This window comes from Neopsephotus bourkii, unplaced genomic scaffold, assembly GCF_033783945.1.
Source record: "Neopsephotus bourkii isolate Nb327-2 ecotype Australia unplaced genomic scaffold, CSIRO-AGI_Nbou_v1 NB_659, whole genome shotgun sequence".
Taxonomy (NCBI): Eukaryota; Metazoa; Chordata; class Aves; order Psittaciformes; family Psittacidae; genus Neopsephotus; species Neopsephotus bourkii.
In genome coordinates, this window is record NW_026901158.1 from 3,142,979 (window position 1) to 3,167,735 (window position 24,757).

A 24,757-nucleotide genomic window follows, 5' to 3' on the forward strand; every position below is an offset into this window, starting at 1 on the left:
ACGCCCTCAATTCTTAGCTGTCTAGGGTTTAAACTATGAAAAGAAATGAAACATATTTGACCCAGATGCTTGGGGTTTGCCTGTCTGGGTGAGCAAGCTTACTGGAAGATTCCTCCTTCCTCCTTCCCCTCACTTGTTACAGCCTTTCTCCAGGATGGGAACCACCAGAAAGACTCAGGAATAACTGGGATAAGCACAAAGGAGTATTGGCTTTGCCTCCCTTTTAGATGTCTCAACAGATCTCCATTGCTTTTTCCTTTCGACTTGTGTAAATTTTATGCAGCAAAATACAACACCAAGTTGACTACAGTACTGTAAAATGGCTTAAGGGTTGAAAACTGGGTCCAACCCCCACATCCTCCTTGTAGCCTCATCATAACTGACAGGGTCCTGCAGGCCCAGCTCTGCCTTGCAGGAACAGCCACGGCAGAACAGCGCTGGCTGCAGTGCCCTTGCCTGGGGAACTTGTTCTCCGCGACTGCTCCAGCAGTTTATTTCCCAATGGGAAATGATGTTTTCCATAGCTTTAGTGAAACACTGTACACAATGTACATCCAACTGAACAGGACCTACTGTTTTGATAATGAGAGCAACGTATTTTGGATGAGCCTCAAAATATTCAAACAGCTTAACCATTTGAAGATCACCTCTGGCATGGGAGCCAAAAAGAGGTATCTGGGGATTGGGATGTGATGGTGTTCATACACTATGCCAAAACACTGCTTCTTTTTCTACCCCCTACCATTGCCTATGCCCATTTTAGGGCTTTTAGATTATTTCTGCAGATTTAAAACTGGTTTACTGGAGCACTTCTGACTCTTAGGGACTAAAGTTTCAAAATCACCATAGTCTTGTTTTAGGCAGACAGCACTAAATAACTTCTAATTCGGGGTGTCTAATGTACCAAGAGTGCTAGGGCTGGAATCCAATCTCAGCTATAGACCTAAACGTTTTACACTGCAATTTGCCCCACTTGTTTGATTTTTTAAAGCAAGTCTTAAAAATAAAGCATTAGGAGAAAATATAAGGATATTACATTAGGAGAGTTCATTACTTGCGCACCATATGGGGTCTGGGAAGTACAGTAGGTCTATGAAGCCACACACGGGAGGCTGTAAAAGCTCCTACAGTTCAAATACTGTTCAGATAGCTTTTAAAAACCATACTATCCTCAAAGACACTCTTATGGGTTATTTTTTTATCTTTATAAATAGGATCAAAGATACTGTACGCTTTTCAACCAGTGCAACCCATAATTGACCACTCAGAAGCACAGGCATGCCCCAGTAGGCACAGGAACACGTTTTTTAACAATAGCATCAACCACGTTTCAGAAGAATTGTCAAGTGACTCAAGAAGTGAAAGAGGAGACAGAAAGGAAGCTGTCTGGAAACCGGAGAAGTTCCTAGGATGGTTATTGTGGGCAGAACAGACAGCAGATATGAGCTATCTCCTTCACACTCATGACAAGGAGGTGGGAACCTCTTGATCTACATCAATAGCAGCTGTGTGATGCTGATATGAGCCTGGGTCACCATGAAAGCAGCATATTAACCTTTTCCCTCCCCCCCGAAATTGCTTCCTTTGGATGAGTTCCATGTAACTGCCACTTGTTTTTTCATTTCATTTTCATTTTCCCTTTATGCATTCAGCCAGCCCTTGAGGGTGAATTCTGTAGAAATCCGTGTCAAGAATGCCCAGAAGGGACCTCTGACCCCCAGTGTCCCAGGAAGGCCTCATAGTGCCAACATTAGGACATGTCCAAAAATGACCAACAAACCTCAGTAACCAAATAGCCCAACCTCCACCCCAAGGAGGGTGTCCCGTACTTTGGTCTCCCCATGTCAAAATGTCCTCAGAGAAGAAAGAAAGGTTGATGACTGAAAACAAGCAGAGAAAGAAGACTAAAAAGACTGGGAAGAAGAGGAAATGGAACAAGCACATTAACTCCTCCCCACTTATCTCCAGGGTCTTGCATTCCCTCTGAAAGCACTTTACAAAACCAAGATTAGAGCATCCTCGCTATGCAATTCCAGAGACATCCCAGTGTCTTGTTTTACTGTTCCAGCACAGGGAGAGGTTACAGACTAGTCCATGGGAGCAGTGTTGAGTTTTATTAGTCTAAAACCACCAAAACTAGCAGGTTAGTGGAATTCATTCGTTATCAGATGGTCTCACTGGAGAACGCACTTAAAGGCATTTTATGTCTGTCCTGCAATAAAAATGGCAGTAGCTGTTCTTGCCATGCTGCAGCACTGGTGGCACTTGCAAAACAGACGGAAAGACGCCCTGATGTTACGTGTCATTCAGAGGCAGCTTTGCCAATGATTCAGAGTGGGAATTGTCCAACTGCTCAGAGGAAACAATCCCTGGGATGTTTTCCCGCAGTCTGCTGTGTTGCTTTAGAAGCGTTGGAACCCTACTATGACATGTTACTTCTAAGTATAAATGCCTTTAAGTATAAATATGAAGTTGACTGCCAGTAAGTCCGATCTGCATTCCAGCACTAACCATGAACACCGTCCGGGCCGCATAGCGACCCTATTTCCCAGTGGACCAGAAAGGCCAGAAACAAGCCTCAGGGCCTGCGGACGAGACCCAGCCATCTGGCATGGCCCAGGGCCACCCTCCCAATGGGCTCCACACGTCTGGATGCCGAGATCGGGGTGACAGCCCCCTAAAAGGGCCCGAGGCAGGCTACCCGTGCAGCCCGCGCGTTGCTTTGGCCTCCCGAGCGCGGTGTGGAGAACCGGCGCCTTTCCCGGGGGTTCGCTTTGGCCGCATTGTGAGATGGAGACGGGACACAAACCGCTGATGGCCGCGGGAAGGGAGCGGGGCGGCGGCCCCAGGCCCAACCCATCCAAGCCCACCCCACCCCGCCGCCGCCGGCACCCAAACAAGCGGCCCCGCGCCCCGCCGGCGGGGAGGCGAGGAAGGGGGGGGACGGGACGACGGGACACCCTCCGGTGCGCGGGCGCGGCCCAATCAGGAGGCGACTCCGCGCGGATACAGCGAATCGGCGTCGCCGCAGAGCGCACGTGACCGGCTGCGCCCCTGCCCGTCATCTGAGCCCTATATAGCGGGGCGGGGGGCGGCGGCCGGCGCTGCGCGGCGCGGGGGCTCCGCCGGGGCCCGCGGACAACTCCGCCGCCTCCCGCGGGCCGCACGGCGCCGCCGCCGCCCGCAGCCGCGCTCCGCACCGCGCCCGCTGCAACTTTTTGGAGCGCTCAGCCCCGCGCGGAGCCTTCCCCCGGAGCGCGCCGCCCCGCCAGGTAAGGCTTTCACCCCGCTTAACCGCCGGTTCGGGCGGGCGCCGCCGGGGGAGCCGCCGCCGGAGGGGGGGAGCGGGAGCCGGCCCGCAGCCCGCCGTGCTGCCGAGGCGCGGAATTGGTTCTGGTTTTCTGTCCAGTCTCACTTCTGCACGTGTTCCTTTGTTCTCCGAACAGAAGCTGTTCTTTTTTTTCCTCTCTATCCGCACGCACACCGGCCGGTGTAATGCGGAGGGGGGCTCGCTCCTGCGGATGCCGGGGCTGGGGAGGGGGGCCAGGCGGCTGTTTCCTTCCCCCCCATTCCCTCCCCGAGGAAGCGCAGGAACTCTGGCGATCCCCGGCGCTGGAAGTTGCCCCCGGGCCGGTAGCCAGAGCCGCGCGTCGCCCGGGGCCGGCGGGCAGGAACCGAGCCAGACGGGGACACAAAGGCGGGGGCAGCCCCCGGCAAGCCGCGGAGCGGGGACGTTGACGAGGCGGGGGGGGGGGGGGTGCCCCCGGAGTCCCGCTTTTGTCTGGCCCCGCCGGCCGGGCCGTCCGCGATGGCACCTGCCCGCCCGCCCGGCGACGGTATCGCGACCAGCGACTGCTTAAGCGACAGTTGTGGCGCTCGGGGGAGGCAGAAGAGGGCCGAGACAGCCCGAGTCCCAGGCTCGCTCTCTGGCCGTGCAGAGAGCTTTTGCTTGCACGGAGCAGTCCATCAGCCCTGTCTCGCTTCCATTAATTACCAAAACCATTAGCTAACACCCTTCCCCCCCCCCCAACCCGATTTACAATATCCCTCCCATTCCTGCTCAAACTCTCATTCCAGAAATTTTTCTTATCATAACTTACTCTAAAAGAAACTTAATCCGTTTGCTCCCAAACCATCTGCAGTTATTCCCTGCGTTGTTTGCTGTGTACAATAAAGGCTCACTCAACATGCACTTAAATCTGGTATGCTCCAAGAAAATAATGTTCATGAACTTTTCCTATCTGTTTCTTAGCAAAGCTAACTTGCTTCGAAAGCTATAAGTAGAATTCCTCAGCAAGTTTAGAAAGTTGAGAAGGGGCTCATTCCCCCTCCTTGTTTTGCGCAGGAATGCGAGATAGCATATTTTAAAAGTTAATAAGTATTAAAAGCCACGAGGAGCATTAAAAGTGTGTTCCCAGCCCTGGTGCTCGCTGCAGCCGAGGTGCTGGGGTGTGGACCCGTGCGTGGTTCGGCGCTTGCAGCAGAGGTTATTCACATGGCTGTTCGAGAAACTCCATTCATATATCCGACTACCTGGATTTGAATAGAAACCAGACAGCAATTCTTTCGTCCCAGCCACTATTCGCCCTGCTGGACAATAGCGATTTGTTAGCACGCAGGCACAAGCCCTGGGACACAAAGCTGGAGGCAGCAGAGATAGGGGCTTCACTGCACAGGAAATTACAGCTTTTGATGCACTGTTGGCAGGTCTGCCGGTTCAGAAAAGCAACATGACTGTGCCATGTTTAAGAGCTCCTTACTGCCATTTTTAACCACCTAGAATGTCATAAAAGCTTTATTGTCACAGTACATAAAATCATGAAGTCCATATGGTTACTTTTCAGCTGCAGTCGCTGCCCCGTGTCTGGAAGGCAGAAGTATGGTCTGGTTGGAGACTTTAAGTCGGGGGGGGGGGCGAAGGAAGACATTAAAAGAATTTAGAGGACAGAAAACCTCAAAGTGGTTACAAAAAGCAGAGATCTGTTGCTGAGGCAGCCAATGCCTTGCCTGGGATGCGGTGGGGTTAGAATGGACTTCATTCAACAGTGGCTGGACAGATGATTTCATCATAAAGGGGTCAGTAAATTTACTTGGTGCATCTCCTCAGTTGTGGAGGAGGAATTACACAGTTGTGTCAACTTGGCAAATACCAAAATAAATAAGAAAAACAAACCACTCGGTGTCTGGTACCTCCCATTTCCCCTACTTTCCCCCCAGTCTGGAGTTAAAATGAGAACTCCTCAGAGACTGGGCTTTAATCTGCCGATTGGAGCCAATGAGCAGAAATGATCAAGATTAGAAATCTAACCAGTGGGGTTTATTAGCTAAGGAGCCTGCCCCTCGCTGTGCGCAGTGCCTCGGCTCAGGGGTGGAAATCCCTTCAGTCTTCACCAGAGTAGCAGGAAGGTTGGGGCTGTTCCTTGTCATTTTCCATATTTCCCATTATCTGACCCACCACATTAGAATCAGGTAAAATAGCCTAATTTGATACTGGGGCTCTTAGAAGTTCCCAAAGGCATAGAGCATTAGAGAGCAGTTGGGAGTATGTCTATGTGCAAGTATCCCTACACACACAGCGGGAATGACTTAGCTCACCTCTTCACCCAGGAAAAACAATGAAAGTGAGAGTTTAGTATATTGCACTTGTGAAGGGTGTGTGTTTATTATGAACTGCAGAGATACAAAGTACCCCAAAATACAGCAAACAAAGGTTGGGATAATGGCTGCTCCTAAGCATGTTTTATCAATGCAGTCCTTTTGACATTAGCAAAAAGGGAAGAATTTAAAAGTGAGGAAGACAGATCCGTGTCTGAGGCATCCGGGAAGTCTCGTGCCTGTCAGGCAGACGGTAGACTTGCTTCCATTGCTCTGGTGAGCTGTCTGGGGGGGGGGGATTTGCCCTGTGTTGCTAAAACAAACCCCATTTTGAAACAAAAAGAAGTGAAATCCTTTCTGTAGTGCTACTTGGAAGATGAACAAAACACGCATGCATATATATATAAATATATATATAAATAATGTGAGAGGCTTGTGCATAGAGTTTTCAGCTGCTGTTTCAGAGCATTAGAAATACAAATGTGAATGTAAATACTTTTCCCAGGAGTCAGTCTTGTCTGAATAATTATATAATTTCCTTGAATTCTCTTCCTGATGCGGTACAATGCTTTGGGTGTATTACGTCTCAGTAACACTTGGGTGATAAGAATCAAGGGTAGATCACAAACAAGCTATTTTAATTTTACTTTTTTTTTTTTTTTCTTGCTGGTACTTGCATATCCAGAAAGACCCAAAATAACCCTTTGAAAAAGAATATTACGGATTATTTTTGTTAAATATTAAGGATATTGATGGCTCTACCTACAGAGCACCTACAGGTTAAATACCATGGCATTCATAAAATACAGCAATCTCTTCTGTTACCTGCAAGACCACTAATACTTGGTATTCACCCAGAGGCTGATTTTAAAGCCTACCCCTTGAAAGTGCTGCCTGAATAAATATGATGGGTAGTTAAATTCTGCCCCTGCAATTGGATCTTAGAGTTTGAATACCTGTTAAGCGTGTCACTTAGAGTGGAAAGCAGACCATTAGAGGTTAGCAAAAAGAGCTTCTGCCTAATGAAAATAGCCATAAATGGAATGTCTGGGCATAACCCACCCCCATCAACATCTGCATAGTCGGCTTGGACATGGGAATAATCCTGTCATGCACATAAGAGGCTGCTGATGGCTGTTCTCATGTGGTCAGGGGGGTTTTAAACTGCACATTGAAATAACAGATAATATCAAAAGCCAGTTTTTTCCCCAATTCTACTCATGCCTATTCCAGTAGAGAGTTTATAAAGACACCCAATAAAGAAGTAACCCGTTGGCCACTAACAGACTTGGAAGTTGCAGCTCATGCAAAAGACCAACGTGTATATAATCAGAGTATAATATACAGTATTGCATTACAGGGTTAGTTGCCAACAAAAATGCATCAGGTATGCTGAAACCCAGCAATACACTTGGCAACTTAACAAAAAAAATGTGGAATCCTAAGAATTTCATTTTATCTTGCTAACAGCCAGCAGATGCTGCAATCATCTCAAAACCACAGTATTGATTAATATCACTCAGAAGCTGGAAATGTTAAGCACTCAGAAGACAATAACTGGGTATTTTTATGTGAAGGAGAACATGGAAGCAGGGTTTTTTTTCTCTCATAAGAAGCAACACAGACACACAGGCTGATGACATCACCTTTTTAAATAGACTTCAGTCATTCTGACTTTCCCTGCACTGCCTGAAAATAATGTGAACTGTCAGCAGCTGTCCAGAGCCATAATACAAAGAAATTAACACAAGCCCCATGAACGACCATCGCACAGAACTGCGTATTCTGAGCGCACTGAAGTGCTGCACCTCACTATCCAAACCCTTCTGCATTAATCCCACCACCTAAACACAGGTGTATGAATGAATACTGTGGTAAGCTTGAGAAGTAGAGTTCTGCCTGCTTGGTAGCAGGTCAATTCTCACTACCTTACAATCCTATACAACTTGGTAAAGCCCAGACTGAGATGAGATGCTAAAATAAGATGGAGTGCACTCAGTGCATTAACATGCCTCACAGGATGCTGCCAGCAGCTTACAAGGGGCTCCTACATGGCACAACTCACAATAGACATCAAAGTGTGTGTTCTGCTGGCAGCTCTAGGGTGAGGCATGATGGACCTCAGCATTGATGCTGTCATTTCTCACCAAATAAGTAACAGGCACATTGGAACCGTGTTAGTGAGGTCCAACCAAGCATAGGTTATCAATCCAAAATATTCCCGTGCTACATTTAACAATTTTTAATTTAATAAATGAAATTAGTTTATAGTTTTCTTCACAAGTACCTTGTCATAGGAGCATTCACGGCTTTACCACTTAGCTTATTTCAGGCTCAGTGGCAGACAATATATTTACTTCAGCACAGAAGTACACATCATCTTTTCTCCTGTAGAAAGTCCATAGTGCCTTCTGTAAACAACGCTACCTCTCAAAGCTGGTGTCATGAACAAAAAGGCTCAGTCTGGTCTACAGACAGAGGTGGTAGGGGTTTAACCGTACGCACTGTGATTTCCAGTCTCTTGTATTTACTTATTTACAGCTGCATGTGACACAGCACCCTGGTGTGTCAGCACTTCTCATCTACATAATCACAGTGCCTCAGATGTGGGTGCCATAGGTCTTGTGCTTGGAGCTGAAGTGATTAGTCCAAGGGAAGGCGAGAGCTCGCCAAGTCAGAGAGCATTACACCTCATGAGAAAGCCTGGGAAGCCTGACAGGGCAGCTGCATTACAAAATGTGGTTATACAAGGGACAGGAAAACTCTCCTCTGGATCTCAGTGCTACGAATGGCTCTTCAGGTTCAGATTTAGGTGGGGTCTGAAATTCAGACCTTTAAGATGATAACACATCTGCAGACGGGTCACATGACAAATACAGGATCTGGTTATAAAACACAACACATTCAAGTTTGCCATATATTTTTTCTGCTAAAGATTTAAATATCATGTGGCTTTAGCTTTCTTTCTGTTCACTGAATATCAAGGTCAATTAGGAATGATGTCTGGCTAGTACTCTCAGAGCAGATTAGACAGTTGCATCAAAAAACTAGGACCATGTATAGGTCATCTGTTACTGTGACCTAGATTTCTGAGAATCTGTTCAATTTGTTTTATTGAAAATGTGGTACTCAGTTCTGTTTCTCATAGCAAACCTCTATAATAGCAGAAAATAGCTTTATTAGATACTTACAGACATTGCTTACTACTTCTTGCTAAGACACAAAGAAAATCAAATCCATACAGCAGACCTGTGCCTGTCATCCATTTAATTTTAAAATAACTTAAGGTTCCAAAAGGCTTATGCCTTATAATCTAAAGCATTTGGTCCACATGCCAAATACTCAGCAGTCTGAAATACAGAATAGCTTAGGTTCAGCTTTGTTTGCCCTATTTAATTCATCTTTTGCCTTCAGTAACCAGTGGATAGATGCAATATTTCTGCAGCCTAGTCTGGAAGTGAAGAACATACTTAAATATTTGAGTGAGGCTCTCTGGTTTGTATCATCTGTGTGAGCTTTGTGCTGGCCTCAGAAGATAGTTGGTTTGGGTTTCTCAGCCCCACAGCAGAACCAGGCTTCCCTCCTAAAGGTGTTTGCTTACTGAATGTAATGATGTGGCTGTCTGAATTTTGACACTATTGCAGTACATCCACCTATGCTTTCTGGGTTGTCACTCTGAAACCACATAAAAGCAGATTTCCATTTGGAACGTTTTATGACAAATTTCCTCTCCTCGCACAGCTCTTAATCGTTTCAGTTAGAAAGCAATTACTGCAACATAGATCATGCACAAACACACCAGTTTGTTGGTGTAGTTGGGAGAGGGAGAATGTATCTTAAAATATTAGAAGCAATTTTCTGAACACCAGTGAGTTCAGTGTAAAACTACCTATAAAAATAATGAAGCAATGGCAAAATCCACGACTCAAAGCAGTCCACCAACCAAATGCTGGAATTACCATCATCAACATCAGTCCCTATGGCTTGTCGTGCTGTGATACACAACGTATGTGGGACAGTTGTGGTCTCATCACAGAAAAGGCAGGTATAATCATACAGTAGTAGAAAGGGTACCAAAACAAAGACAAAAACAAGCCAGTAGACTGAGATTCGCAGATTAAAATCTCCAGTACTTACTCCCTCATAAATTATACTTAGTAATATCTGTTCCAATTTCTTCAAAGTTCTAAAGCCAGTTCTACCAAGTCGTCTGCATTTTATACTACTTTCATATTCAAACTTTTATGTGCATCTCACAGCACACTGGGACCAATTTATTTTATAGACAAGATAAAAACCCAGCAATATTTGGGTGACGTTATCCAAAGATCATTCTTCTAAATGAACACAAGTACATTTTCCCCTTTCTGTTTCACATGATGGCTGCATTTAAATAGGCTAAATGTATAATTCAGAAAAGAATGGCTGAGTCCTGCTCACCTGGGGGTCATATCCACATCCATCCAATATTTAAAACCACACAAAAGCAAATAAATTAAATATATGAGGGGAGGAGGAAGCCTTTCTTCCAACAGAGTATTTGCCTGGTAACCAGATATGAAAGCAAGACTTTCCCCCCCCAGAAATCATACTTGCTTGTTCTACAAGAGTCTTCAAAGCTACTACTATTTTAAATTTTAACACCTGAAGAACAGTTGCAAAGATGCTGCTGCTGCTCTCTGAGTAGCATATACAAGCAGGGGGAAGAAAAACACAATAGAAATACAGCTGAAGTTCTGTCAGGTCTATGCTGTGTGTGCATGCTGTAGTTTAGATCATTTGTAAGCGAGGCTAGATGAATTTGGTGTGAAAATGTGAGCAAACAGCAGATAAACGTAGTGGAAATTGTTCTGTGTGTAGCATCCTTTCAGCTCAAAGGGAAGTTTTACTTCTTACTGAGAGAATACTATGTTTCCATCTAAGCCAGACCTTGGCAAGTGAAAAGAAATCTCACAAAGACTGGGAGGAGCATGGGGAAGGTGAGAGGATGGATCGTTCACCTGGCTTATTCTTGCTCATTACAATGTAATTGTCATTTTCTTTGCTTCAGTTATTTACAGTTACTGGAAGTAAAATCTTTGTTGCACTGAGTGTATCATGAAATGGAGTCTTACAAGATGACAGCATAAAATTGACCCAGAGCTGCCATGCTGCCGAAACCAGACCAGAGTGAGATTTCAGAGGTGTTTCTCTTGAGAAGAGCTCCCAATCTTGAAGCCTATCAGATGAGAATTGCTGGGTTATAAAGCTGAAAAGCAGAAACTAATTATCTTCAAAGGGACAGCTATCAACGAACCAGGAGGAGACACGATTATGAAAAGCAAATCCTTCATTTGATTCCTCTCCATCCATACTGCTTCCCAGGCAGATAACCTAAGCTTTATCCAGCTAGAATTGCTAATATTCCAAGCTGAGTCAGATGTAAGTCCAAACTAGCATATATATAAAGAAAAAAAAAAGTAAATCTATATTTTCATATTATTATGTACGATCAAGTGTGTGAACAGGGGTACACTGCAGCAGTTAAAATGAGAGTCATGTCACTGGTCTGAAGGTGCAGTGTCCTGCTTAGGAATGAACATTCCCTCTGTTTTAATACAGTCCTCATAAGGATCAAGCCACACAAACAAAACAAGCACCTCAACTTTCTCTCCTGATCACTTTGCAAGAAGATACTTTCCCCATATTTATCAATTGCACATGCAGGTTCTTCAGTCTCACATGGAAGAACTAAAATGATTTCTCCTAAAACACCCGCACCAGGGCAGGCATCGGAGTCAGGAGGAGCCCACACAATGCAGGCTGTGCAGCGTGCACTGGCTCATCAAAAAAGGAAACCTTCATTCCAAAAGACAGGATTCTCTTTAACATTGTCATCATTGCAGGAAGAACAACAAGGGAATCTCAGTTTGCCTATTGAGACTCATATGAGAACAGGAGGCATTTTCTGCCCTGAAAAAGGCCGGCCAAGTCCAAGCAAAAAGGCAATTCTCTCCAACAGAAGAAATAATTTCTACAAAGACTATCATACTGACGACTGTGCCAGCGATTTCTTAAATGCTAAAAGGCAGAAAACAATCTGAGTAACAGAATCATCTGCAGTTTGGATCATCTCTCTCCCTCCCAAAGCGCAGCCACAGGAACTATGCCTAAATTCACAGCTCATGGGAAATCTTTTTGATCTTCACAGAGACTGAGTTGCCAGCCGAGAAGAGCAGTCAGCATAGGCGGAGCTTCTGAAGAAGTCCTCATCCTAAAGTCACCACCATAATAAAGACAAAGCATCCTAGGTCTAGAGCAAAGCAGCACTTCAGTAATGATGAACTGTTAGCATGTTTAATACACCAAAAGAGACAATGTTATTTATATCTACAGAAGCTGCTTACCCAGCATTAGGTGCGCCAGGGCACTGTACCACTGCAGGAATTCATCTCTGTTAAAAATGATGAATCTAAGATAGACAACAATCTTCATGACAACAAATACTATTAACTTAAAATATGGGGGATAAAAGTTCACAGGGAAGCTGTGCAAATTCCTGAAAGAAATATGCTTTCATGGTTACTGAGTGCACAGAAGCTTGCCTCCAGAAGTCTCCGTGTTGAAAAGTGTCTGGAAGGCAGGAGATGATTAGTAGGAAATACGAAAGTTTCTCCTCCTTATATCCTTGGCTGAACACCCATTAGCCACTGGTTTGGTTTTATTTTAGAGTCAGAACTGCTTTATTGATTGCAGCCAACAGCTGCAGTTCAGCAGTGGTCCCAAACGTCAAGGTAGGGTTTTTTCCCCAGCAAAGATAGTTTGTAAAGTTATGTGCAATGAGATGAAGATACACTATTATTAAGACAACCTGGGCTGACATCATTTTTGTTCCATGTATGCTGCAGGTACAAACAGCTCATAAAGGCAGCTCCAGAGCACATCTCTGTTGGGTCTGCTTATCCCTTGGGGCATGGAAAAGCAGTCATGGTCCTGAAGCAGCTCCTTAACTCCTCCCCAGTTTGCCAGCGTGAAATTGTACTGAGTCCTTTGGGAAGTTTGGTGAGGAGGCAGACGTGGCATGTCCGAGCCCTTCACCTCACACAAAACCAACTTTGGAGACAGGATAGCTAGCTGGAGACTAATCCAGTGTGATCAGTCCTGTGTAAGTAGGTCAGCAAGGAAGCTTCTGACTATGGTAATGTCTTGCAGCTCCAGCCTCCCTTCTCACTACAAGCACATTTGACAAATACTTGCTTTAGCAGGTAACAAGGGATGGAGGGGTTGATTCTGAGAGCTCTCGTGTGTGTTCTAGGAAGGTAAAACAAGTTTTGATTAAAAAATACAGCTATTTCACTATTTCAGTGGCTTGGAAAGAGTTCAGTAAAGTGCTTAAAAAAACCCCGAGAACATCTGATTACTCAACCTGGGATGTCAAGAACATCCAGAGTAGCTCACTCGTAAATGCCTTATTTGAAAATATTATCATGTTTGGCAAAAGAATTAACACCAAAGTGATTTTACTTTTCTGCTAAAATCACATCCTGAGACTTAGTTCAGTATTTTCCAAGAATGAGGAATGTATAATATAATTTGTTTCGTTACAGATCACCTCCCTGTAGTACAAAAAGCTTTCCACTCCTCCATATGCTCTTGAAACAGAAGCTCACACATCAAGTTTCTGAAGAGCAAGTCAAACCATTTTTCCCTGCTAAAGCCCATCTTCGATATTCTGCATCCCCCTACAAACCAGAGCCATTGCCAAGCCCAAGGCAGCGTTGCTGTGCTTTAGCTGGCTCATTTGTGCAGGTGAAGATATGAACAGACAGGATGAAACTCTCTAACCTTCACTGGTTTGCTTCAGAGAACTGTATTTCACTGGTGACAGTCTGATTATTTAATTGCTCTCCACTCATCTTTTCAGAAAGCTGCTCAGCACAATGATATCTTTAGGGCAGCCTGTACCAGAACTGGACAGAGGATCATTTCAGCAGTTACAGAACCAAACGCAGATGCAACAGCCTCTATTCCTATTCAATAATTCATTGTTTGCACAGTAGTAAAAGTCAGATTGTGCACACACATGCAGTTAATTATCTACCACAGCAAGTGCTGTTCTGTGCAGCGGAGTCCTTTATGTTCACACATGGGCTACATGCCTTCTTCCCAGACATGTAACTTTGCATTTCACTTTGCCAGAGCATTCATTTATGCTTGATTCATCTAGAGATCCACATTTGTGTCACTTTTCTGTGTAAAAAACGCCAAGACCTGCTAACATCTGATACAGTGCTTCTCCCAGGCCAGTAACAGCAATGTTTTAGGACACAGCAAATAGTCACTCTTAAAAGAGTGTGCCGGCTTGATCAGGTTCCCACTCAGAACTGCATTGAGACCTACCCATTTGTCATTTCTAAATCTTTTTAACATTTGCCACAGCAAATTTGTATCATACCAGTTTAAGTTGTCATACGGTATTAAGTCAAACACCTTGCAAAAGTCCAGGGTATGCTGCACCCACAAGCAGGCTTGTCAACTCAAAATGAGATCAAAAGACCTTGATGAAGTCCTCCATAAATCACTGGAAACCAGTATTAACATCATTTCTCTCAGGTCCCAAAAGAGGTCTGCATTTATTCTCAGTAGCATCATGATCACAGCACTACGTTCTAAAAGGGCAAATGGTTCAGAGTAGTAGCTTTGTCCCTTGATTTCATGTAATCCCAAGACTCGTCAAGTCCAAACTCTTGGACAGTTAAAAAGCTCCAGTGCTAATTGTAGAAGATGGATGAATTTGAAGTGTTTTGCCATGGCATTGTTACTTAAACACTCACCCAAATTTCAGTGAAACAGCAGCAAGAACTAAAATTACTGGCAGTGGTTACATGCTCTTGTCTCCCTGTTGTCTCAAGGTGTATTTGCATGCTTACATCGCTGAGGTCATTTACATCCACAAGCAAAACACTTTTCCAGTGTAAAATTCTACTTCAGCAATCTGTTCCCTCCCTGATTCCCATTGTTACACTGATGACCTCGCAGCATTCCCATTTCTAAGACATTCCACATACAGAGCTAATGGAGTCAGGTTCTCAGAGACCCATGTCCCGTGGTTGATGGCCTTCAGGATCTAACGGGGGTGTCAGGTCCACTTGATGCTTTTTCCATAGAGAATAAGCAATAACAATTGAGGTGGCAACTGTCAACTATGGGCTGGTTTCAGTGCTTCCTAGGCAAAAGAAGTCTGACAGGAAAGTATATTGAAGACTCAGTACAAATAAATTCTGGGAAGTGTCAGACCAAACTAAGCCTGCCACAGAATAATAGCAACATCTGCCATGCTAAGGCAAAAGAAGGAACAGAAGTTCCTGTACAGTAGCTTGGCCAGCACTCACTGAGCACAGGCTTTTCCAACTGCCCTGCACTCACCCTGCTTAAAACTGTCAACGGGTGCTTTGCTCCCCACTGTCGAGGCTTCCATTAAGCATAAAGATATTTCAGTAGGGAAGGAAAGCAGGGTAGAAAATAGATGAAAACTGACATGCCCTATTTTGTGGTAAGACACAAGCAGTCACTTGAGCAACGAGAAAGTGCTAGGACTATGTGGAAGATAAATCATATCTCCATTCTGGTAGCACCCACTACTATAGTTTTCTTGATGCAACAGGGTAACTCTTTAAGTTTCCTTACACTATATAGATGTATACATACATGTGTATGTATATACACACACAGAAGACAGAGAAAGGATGTGGATACTGAAAAGAGAACACTGATTTTATGTGCAGTTCTGCAGGTAAAACTTCCAACCACAGAACAGTTGTAAAGATTTCATTTTTATCTGTCCCGAGCCTTGCACAAACTGCCCAGTTACAGTATGCAGAGAATTATTTTATCATTTAGGAATAAGACCAAAAATCTAGCTGCTGGAGTGCTTTGAACTTTGCAAGAGGGAATGAGCAGCCAGGATATAGAAATAACATGTACGGTTTGGTTTTCCCATTAAGAAATTCAAGCTCTCCAATTGTGAGATGAGAAGATGAAAGTTACTAAGTCGAAGGTCAGCAGAGGTACAGAAGGAAGAAGAAATAGCGAGCTGAGGAAAAAGCCTCTCTCACAATGTAGTTTAAATATAAACACTGTTTTGGTTTGTTAAAACATGAATTTCATGCTTGACTTGAACTTGGTTCCCTTGATTTATGTTACACCTCCCATATGTAGTCACCCTTCACACTGAAGCCTAACACTCAAGGCTGAGTGTCACTTGTTATTAATTCAAGTTTTCTTTGTTTTCTCCACCAGCTCATACTCCAAAAAGACGGCAAGAAAAAGGTGAGACTAATTTTCAGAGAATTCTGTTGATTTTCAGTATGAGTTGATATGTAACAGTATCTAATCAGTCCCTTTAGGCGCAGACTACAAACTGTATTCTCAGAGCAAGCTCATCTCTCAAACAGCTTAGTATAGTAAGTTGTTTCAAGTACTTTATTAGACAATACACGTGCTGTTAAGTTACATGTAACAGCTCAGGATATTCAGAGGGACACTTCACAGTCCTTAGGGCAAGAGAAAACACTCTGAATTAAAAGCAAGTCTCCAGAGCTTTAAGTGATAAATTGCCCCATAATCCTGCAGGCTCCGCTTCACTCACAGCAAAGTTATTTCAGATATGGCAACAGATTTCATTTTTAACAAATGAGCTGCATGGTTTGAGAGAGAGGAATTATTTGCAAGCCAGGTGGAAAGAGAGAAGATAATTGGACAGATGCAAGATAGAGGTTTAAAGAGAATAACCCCCTTTTTCCACTTTTCAGGGAAAAGCTAATACAATTCTCACCAGATATTTATGTGTTCAGTTTACAACTTGCACTTAAGCTGCTCCAATAATGTTCTAGATCGTATTGAAAGCGATGAGAGGATCAGAAGGACTCCTCAAGGCAATGGTTCACTTTGTGCATCCCGGAACACCAGGCTGCCTGGTCTCCACTACAGGGAATGGAGGACTCTGACGCTGAACAGAAAGTGCCTCTAAACTTGCACATGGTATACAGACTCATTGGTGGTTCAGTGATGCCCATTTGTGCTTTTATCAAGAAGAGATGGGGTAGGCGCTGTAGGAATACAGACATAATGTACTCCAGTAGGAAGCAGATCCCTCTGCTATCACTTTTGTTGGTTTACAGTTATGGGCATCCCCCCTCTTTTTTTCAGTTGAACTTTATATCTGAAACACTCTGAACACCTTTAGTGTAGCTGTTTAGAACACATCCACAGGAAAGCTTTTCCACAACCACAATTCAGATATTCAAAGCTGTTTAAAGAAACACTAAGCCAACTTAGCATCCATAACTGTTACACTTCTGCAATTCATTAGCCCTCATGGTTCCATTTTGTAATTAAAATAACTTGCAGTTTAAGACTTTACAATAAAGAATGTGCAGTCCTCAGCAGTGTTTCCACTCCCAGTCTATGGAAAACATATGCATGGAAAATATGTACAGCGCATGTATACAGCCATTTTGGATAGCTTCAGTGAACATTCAACGCTGTCGGTGAGTTTGAGAACTAGAAAAAACCATCGACCGTTGACTGTACCTTGAGGTTTATCACAACCCCTCTGTTAAACGGAAAGCTTGAGCCTTCATAGTTTTTCACATATGGTTGCCGTTAACAGGTCATGATTTACAGATTATATTAAGAACTACAGAGGTTGAGTTTTTCCAGTCCTGCTTTCTTCAAAAATGAATTGGTGCATAAGAAATATTTGTTTTCTTAAAAAAAAAAATACTATACTGGAGCAGAATTTCTGTAAAACAAAATATCTAAGAGTAATGGAGGGTTTTGTATGGGCAGCACAACAGCAGTAATGTATCCACGCCATATGGTATACTTGGAAACAAATCTGAGCATGGTGTATGTTCAAAATAGCAGAATACAGGCCAGATCAGGAGGGAAACCTCGTTTCCATTTGGGCTGGCAACTTGAGCTTCGCTGGAAAAAGCTTTGGAATGTCAGTTCATTTGCTCACAGAAACCTGTGCTCGATTTCTGCAGCTGCTCACCGGGAACGCTGGCCAAGGACCGGATCCCTCCCAGCAAGGTCCAGCTGCTCCCACGACTCAGGCTGTCTCTTTACAACCAGGCAACTGGGAAAACGTCCTTCCTTTCAAAGCAGCAGAAAGCCCAATGCACAGGCACCTCAGCAGTACCCACATGTACCCTTTTCCACCCCATCTGGGTGATGGGACATGGTACTGCATGCAGCAGGCTCCAGTAACTCATGCCTTCACAACAGTGAAGGCACAGGGACTGCAGAACCCATAAATGAACAAAAAGACTCAATGCATGTGCCAGGAAATGTTGTGTTGGGCTGCTGTAAAAGAGATCTTGTGTAATGTTACTTCTGTATATGGTCACAGGTGGGCAGCACTTAAAATAGGCACCTGTGTCAGGACCAAGACAAAGCACAGCCTTTTAAAAGTTAATGCTGTTCCCTTCAAGCCAGCTTTACACCTTTATATGCTCATATTGTGACCTAGCAGCATTAAAATATCAAAACAGGCTTTTCCCAAAACATAAGCCAGTAGAAGGTGGTTCAGGTGATAGTTACATACACAATCAGGGCCTTCCTACCATAAAGAAGGTCTAAAAATCCTGAACCACACAATAGCTGTCTGAAACAGTTCTCAAAGCAATAAGCCACTTGTCAGTGGATACCTCAGTGAACACGATGGTGGTGATGTTCTTCTGATAGCCAAGAACTAGACTTGGTGAGGGCATGATAAATGCTTTTAAGCAGGATGTCTCTCATACTGGTGTAATGTGAATACTTCTGGCAAGAGGCCCAATCCTCAGTGAGTAGAGAACAATGTGCTGTTTGAGATTTTTATAGAGGGTACATGCAAGGATAGGGAAGCGTCACCCATTTTCAAGCCCTTGGGGTACACAGATTCAAGAACCATATAAACTACAAAGTGGAATAAACCAAGCAAAATAAATCACCTTTACAAAGGTGATTTATATCATATTTTAAATGTAGTTTCTAAATGAAAATGTTTTTCTACTACTCTGCCTGTGGAAGTGTACTTGGCCAGAAGTCACCAAGATTTTAAGCCCTGTAATAGTTGTATGTTCTGAGATCAAGAAGGCTGCAATATGGACTGTTCCATGGGAGAGAACAGTAACAGTGCTGCACAACTCCAGCATCTAATGGCTGCAATCAACATTCATTGCTGTCGGTGGGTTTTAATTCCTGTCAACTCACTGATCAATGAATGCAAACTGCGGACCAGCTACCGGAGAGACTGCGCACTCGTACACCTCAGTGCATCTTTCCTGCAAGAGAAGTGAATCTCCCTGAAGTAGTGCTACACTCAAGCTCTGCCTGCCAGTAACTGCATGAAGCAGGTCTAGGGCCCTACCACCAAAGACATTCAGGACACATCATCCAGCTGCTTCTTTCCAGGCACCTTGTTTTGTGATAAGAAGCTCCTCTTCATTTTAGTATTCTATGAGTTCCAGCAGCAGTGCAAGAAAGATCTCCTGCATTTCTGTACAAGTCTTCTGCACTGCTTACTGAAGCATATTAAAAACAGTATCTCGCACTAGGTGTATTCTTGTGGTGGTTTGGGTTTCTTGTTTGTTTGGGGGTTTTAAGAGAATTTGAAGTTACTAGGTTTGCACAAGTACAGTATTTCTCATTCATACTAGAAAATTCAACATTATGTGTCCAACTTCCACCACAGCTTTGCAGCACAAATGAAGGTTGATGTCATTGAAGCATTAATATAATTTGTGCTGCAAAGATGTGGTGTTGGCTCCCAGTGACTTTCTTGACATCTTTCTTCCTCCCCAAACCCTGAAAACCCACACCTAGTGATACAGCAAAATGGACCTGTAAAGGCAACACACCACTGCCCCCCTACTCTGCTCTTGTGAGACCGCACCTGGAGTACTGTTTGCAGTTCTGGTGTCCTCAACATAAGAAGGACATGGAACTGTTGGAACAAGTCCAGAGGAGGCCACGAGGATGATCAGGGGCTGGAGCACCTCCCGTATGAAGACAGGCTGAGAAAGTTGGGGCTGTTCAGCCTTTGAGAAGGCTGCGTGGAGACCTCATAGCAGCCTTCCAGGATCTTAAGGGGGCCTATAGGGATGCTGGGGAGGGACTCTTCATTAGGGACCGTACTGACAGGGCAAGGGGTAACAGGTTAAAACTTACACAGGGGAAGTTTAGACTGGATATGAGGAGGAAGTTCTTTCTTGTTAGGGTGCTGAGGCACTGGAATGGGTTGCCCAGGGAGGTTGTGAATGCTCCATCCCTGGCAGTGTTCAAGACCAGGTTGGACAAAGCCTTGGGTGACACGGTTTAGTGTGAGGTGTCCCTGCCCATGGGAGGGGGTTGGAACTGAATGATCTGAAGTTCCTTTCCAACCCTAACTATTCTATGAATAGTTTCTCACTCCTGTCAGAGGTTATATTCCACAAGCACCTTCAGCCAAGTCATCTCCATCCATCCCAGTATTTAACTATCTTTAGAAGCTGAGAGATGACAGCTGCTACTATGGCAGCTACTCCTGAAATTAAAGCACATCTGTATCAGAAAAATGTCAGAAACACAGAGAACACATTTCAGTATTGCAGGTGTTCATCGGGTTGTAGCCCTCACCACATTTCAGTGTTCATGTTTCAGCCACCCACTCACTTAATTCTTCATTTTACAGCATGTAAGTGATAGCAATAGAGCCATGGACAGCATCATTATAAGCCTTCACAGCACTCAGCATGACACAGCAAAACCACCCCATTACCACCAAACAAGAACTTTGCTGGCCTGGGAAGGAAGGGGTCACATTTCAGAGGGTGATGGATGAAAACAATTGCCTCTTTCTTCTGTCCCTTTCCCCTCAGATTCCCCAAGTCTCTGCTCCCAAGCCACCTTATTCTCATGATGTACTCGTGAAGGACTTTACACCACGCTGGACTCTGCGTTGTGGTGTGCTCCTTTGTCTCTCCTCTGCTGTTGCATCCTTCTCCCTAGAAGCCCAGCCCTGCCCCACCTAAAAGTCTGGATAACTTGCAGTGATCTTTAGCCCAGGTTAAAATGAGCATTAAAAGCATGATCTAATTCTTAAGAAGTGCACTGGGATTTTCAAAGGGGCAAAGGGGGGGCAGAGCAGTTGATCACATAACTCAATAAAGTCATGCTTAACTACATAGTCCTTTGGTAAATCTGCTTCCAGTAAAGTGCAAATCTATAGCTTTACATGGTTATAGGAAATGAAGCTATGGTTATAGGAAATGAAGCTCCTATGGAGCAGCACTGAGCCCTATGAAGTGATCAGCAAGAGATGACAAAGGACTGAAGTTGTGGAGCTTCGGATTGATGGTGGTAAGAATAGGAGGGGGCAAAGCAGAATATTTGCAATGATAAAAGATGCTGTTGCAGGAGCATTCTCCATTGCTGCAGTGGGCAGGGCAAGCTGCAGTTACAGTGGAAAAGATTCTGGATGGAAAAGCTTTGTGCAGGAGGAAGTGAAGCAACAGTGGCGGGGATGGCTGCCACAGACAGGCTCATTCACAAGTGAGAGTGCACAACTTGGATTGGTTTTTACCAGTGTAATCTCTCACATGAGGCACAAGAAAGCACTTGTGTTACTATTTTAAATAGACATTCAGCCAACTGGTTTTCCCCATATGCACCCATATGGAAACACAAAAGAAAATACAAGAGGTGTTCATCTTCACTACAGTGAGATGTGAAAATAATTCACTGCAATTACTCCGAATAAGACATTTCAGACAAACAGGAAAAACTACAGTAAAGGTACCATCCCCCTGCTTGTTAATGCATGACAAGCAAAAGGCTTAAGCAGGTGCTCTGCAGACCTCAGATGGCTCTGGATGCACAAATAATCTTAAGAATTCAGTTTTCGACTGCTGTGAAAATCCTCAAGTTCTTAGCTTTAATGATGTTTGGTAATTAGACAGCAAGGGAAAAATCTTCCAGGGGAGGACAGCTCAGGAGACATGCTCAGAGTTTTTCAAAATCCATGCTTGGGAAGTTTCAGATGTTTCTGGCACCAACTGTTGGCTCCCTACCAAAGATCACCACCCTGCAGAACCACCTGCCCCGGACCTTGGCCAAACTGAGCACAACAGGATCTCACTGAGCACCAGCATGTCCAATGCTGCTGCTACAGAAGCTGGACAGGATCGGAACTGCCCCGACAGGGATTGCCAGGGCTCGTCCATCAACACCCAGTGATGGCCACACTCAGTGCAGCACTCCAAGGCTGCTCAGTTGTCCACCCGGCACTCGGACCATGTGGCAGGACCCCAGGAGCCATCAGCACACCCACACCACGGCTGCTGCAGCTCTCTCTACCCACCAGCACTGAAGGTGGATCAAAAGACAGGAAGACATCAAAAGAACTCAAGGAGCTCAGTTTATTTAGTTTATCAAAAGTTTATATAAAATATCTTCAGAAGTTTGACAAGCATTTTTTTCAGTTTAGCAAAAGATAACAGACATGAAAGCTGGAGCTAGACAAATTCCGACTAGCAATAACATACAATTACCGAGGGAAAAAGAGGGTTATTCAGTTCATGTTAGCCTTGCTTTTAGCATTTGGCAAATACATCCCAATGTGAGAATGCTGTGGAAAATCTAGTTCTGTTTTAGTAGCTTTTAATGCACAAGAGGCCTGAATGCAGTAAATCTGAGCTGTGTCAGGTTACCATGATTCAGAGTATTATCCAATATACCTTCATAAACTATACATGTGTCTAAATGGCAACTTAATTACTCTATATATGCATGTGAAATTATCTGCTTCCATAGAAAGTCATCACCCACATGAAAGCCTAGACAGATACCTACAAAAGTGGGCTTTATTGATCAACAAGCACATACCAGCTCTGTGTTTACAACTCAGAGCCTGCTATACATTCATTCCACATGACTATTGATATCATAAAGGATGGAACCGTATATTCCCACTGTAGAGGAACCACAGTTCTCCGCAGCTTTAAGTGCGAGTTCATCACCATGATGACACAGGGAAGGGACAGTGTCCTGGCTCTGGCAGGCTTTTAGCAGTTTTGAACATCTGAACATGGTTTTTAAAATGAGCTGCCAGTTAATCGTCTGCCACATTTGTAAAATCCAGAAGATTTCAAAACAAAATGGCATGAAAAGTTGCTTTAAATGAGGAATTTTCCCTCTGTTACAGTTGTCTTGTATTTATGCCTGTAACTTCTACAAGTCCACCAAGGACTTGTTGCCATCTAGTGGATTGTAATCGACAAAATACATTTGGTCCCTCGACACAGCAAATACCACTAGATGGAGCATTAAGAATTCTGAATTCATTATTTTAGGTGTCCAGCAGCTCAGATTTTCAAAGCCTCAAGAAGTTACAGGCCCAGAAAGACAGTGAAATTGAAGAAGATTTCATCAACTGCTTTCTGTTCCATGAGAAATTCCAGGCTACAGATTTCCAAGCATAATATTGAAACACTTCATGTCAATGTAATTTATCAGCACCTCGGGTGTTCCCATTGCTACCATACAGGCATCTACGTTACAGCTTTCACCAATACATCCCTGGTGTCAAATATCATCTGCAACCTGCATCTGCTGGTATAAACAGTAATGTATAGACCTGGTCTTCACTACTTCTGTGAGAAAGATGTGATCAACTGTCAAATATGGGACTCCCACCTCCATGAATAAGCATTAGCTCTAAAACTTGTCAAAAGTCTCAACCATGAAGTATGAATTCACATCTCTCTTTATATCAATTAAAAATTCCATCTCCATCACAGGTGGCAAGAAAAGGGTACTTACTGCCCATGGAGTTCATAGGAAGGACAGGAGAGGAGGAACTCATCTGCTCCACATCTGTAGCTAATGGGAAAGTGAAAATGAGAAAGTTGTGATGTGCATATCACCAAGGAGTCTTTCATTCTGAACACTTCCATTTACATGTAAATTCATTATGCATGTCTTTGATCACCTGAGGAAGCTGCTTTGAGAAGCAGTTAATTTTTAACAGCATCGTCCTTCCCTCTTTTAAGATACTTCTCTCTCATACAAGCTATCTGCAGATCTCCTTCTAGCAGTGATATTCTCAAACCACTGCAACTTAGACTGCCAGCAGCAATTCAGAACCATTTTCAGCACAAAAATTCTGAATTATATCAGCTTTAAACTCTATACAGTATCGCCTTGTAAGCAGAGCATTACTGTGGAATGAAAGGACATGATGATCTCACATCTTCAAAAGATTCCTGATAGGAAGAGAAATCCCCTTCCAAAGGCATGCAAAATGCTGGCATTTGATGTGGAATAGTATCACAAGCAAGCATCTTTAAGATGTTCCAAAAGCTGAAAGAAGAAACAGAACTACTTTCCTGTGTTTTGTCAATGAAAACCCCCAAATTCAAAATGTGATCTGAACCAAATGCCAGAGTCCCTCTGCATTTGGGAAAGGGTCCACTTTACTAGGACCTAAACCAGGAAAGAATCATCTTCCAGTAACAGGGACAGTTTTAACCCAAGATTAAGTAAAACAAAGATAGATTCTTTGGGGCTTGATCTCTCAAATAACCACATTCACTCTTAGCATATCACCATAAACATCTAAGTCAAACAAATCAGTCTCCATCTCCATCATTTTGATGCTAGTTTGTACCACATGATTACATATTGTATGATTCTCAGTTAGCTGTAAGACCCAGTAAATGGATACTACAAGTTTACATTCCCAACCACAGAACGCAGCCCCAGAAGCGCAACTTCAGCCCACAGCCATGGTTTGCTGTCAGTCCGAATCCCACACTCCACATTCTTACAAATCCCACGCTCCACATTCTTACAATTCCCATTTACCCAGCAGCAGGCAGCTCCCTGAAGACCACTGTTTACACTGAAAAGTGCAAAGTTCTGCTCCAGTTAGACAAAACCACAAACAAATGTAAACACTTTAGCAGACCAGCTTTACAGAATGTGAACAGCAGACACAGAACCATGCTTACACTAACTTAATCCTCCTGCCATGCTTTCCTGCCACAGCTAGTAAGCCCTTTGCTTAGGAGCCTACTCAGAGTTGCTACACAAAGCTAGCAGCTTTAATTTCACATGTTAAATACCAGCCACAGTTAAGAACAGCAACAAACACAAG

General features: G+C 43.9%; 1 protein-coding gene across 2 annotated transcripts in view; it reads right to left on the reverse strand.

The window, feature by feature from the left end:
- The window catches only part of NR6A1 (nuclear receptor subfamily 6 group A member 1), an 82,530-nt gene that overhangs the window by 43,041 nt on the left and 14,732 nt on the right, over positions 1 to 24,757 (reverse strand). The window contains exon 2 of one of the 2 annotated variants that reach the window (XM_061352618.1): positions 23,422 to 23,481. The exons of the other annotated variant lie outside the window; for it this stretch is intronic. Coding sequence (XP_061208602.1) covers positions 23,422 to 23,481 — 60 coding nt within the window. The remainder of the gene's footprint in view (positions 1 to 23,421; positions 23,482 to 24,757) is intronic. 2 annotated transcript variants of the gene reach the window in all.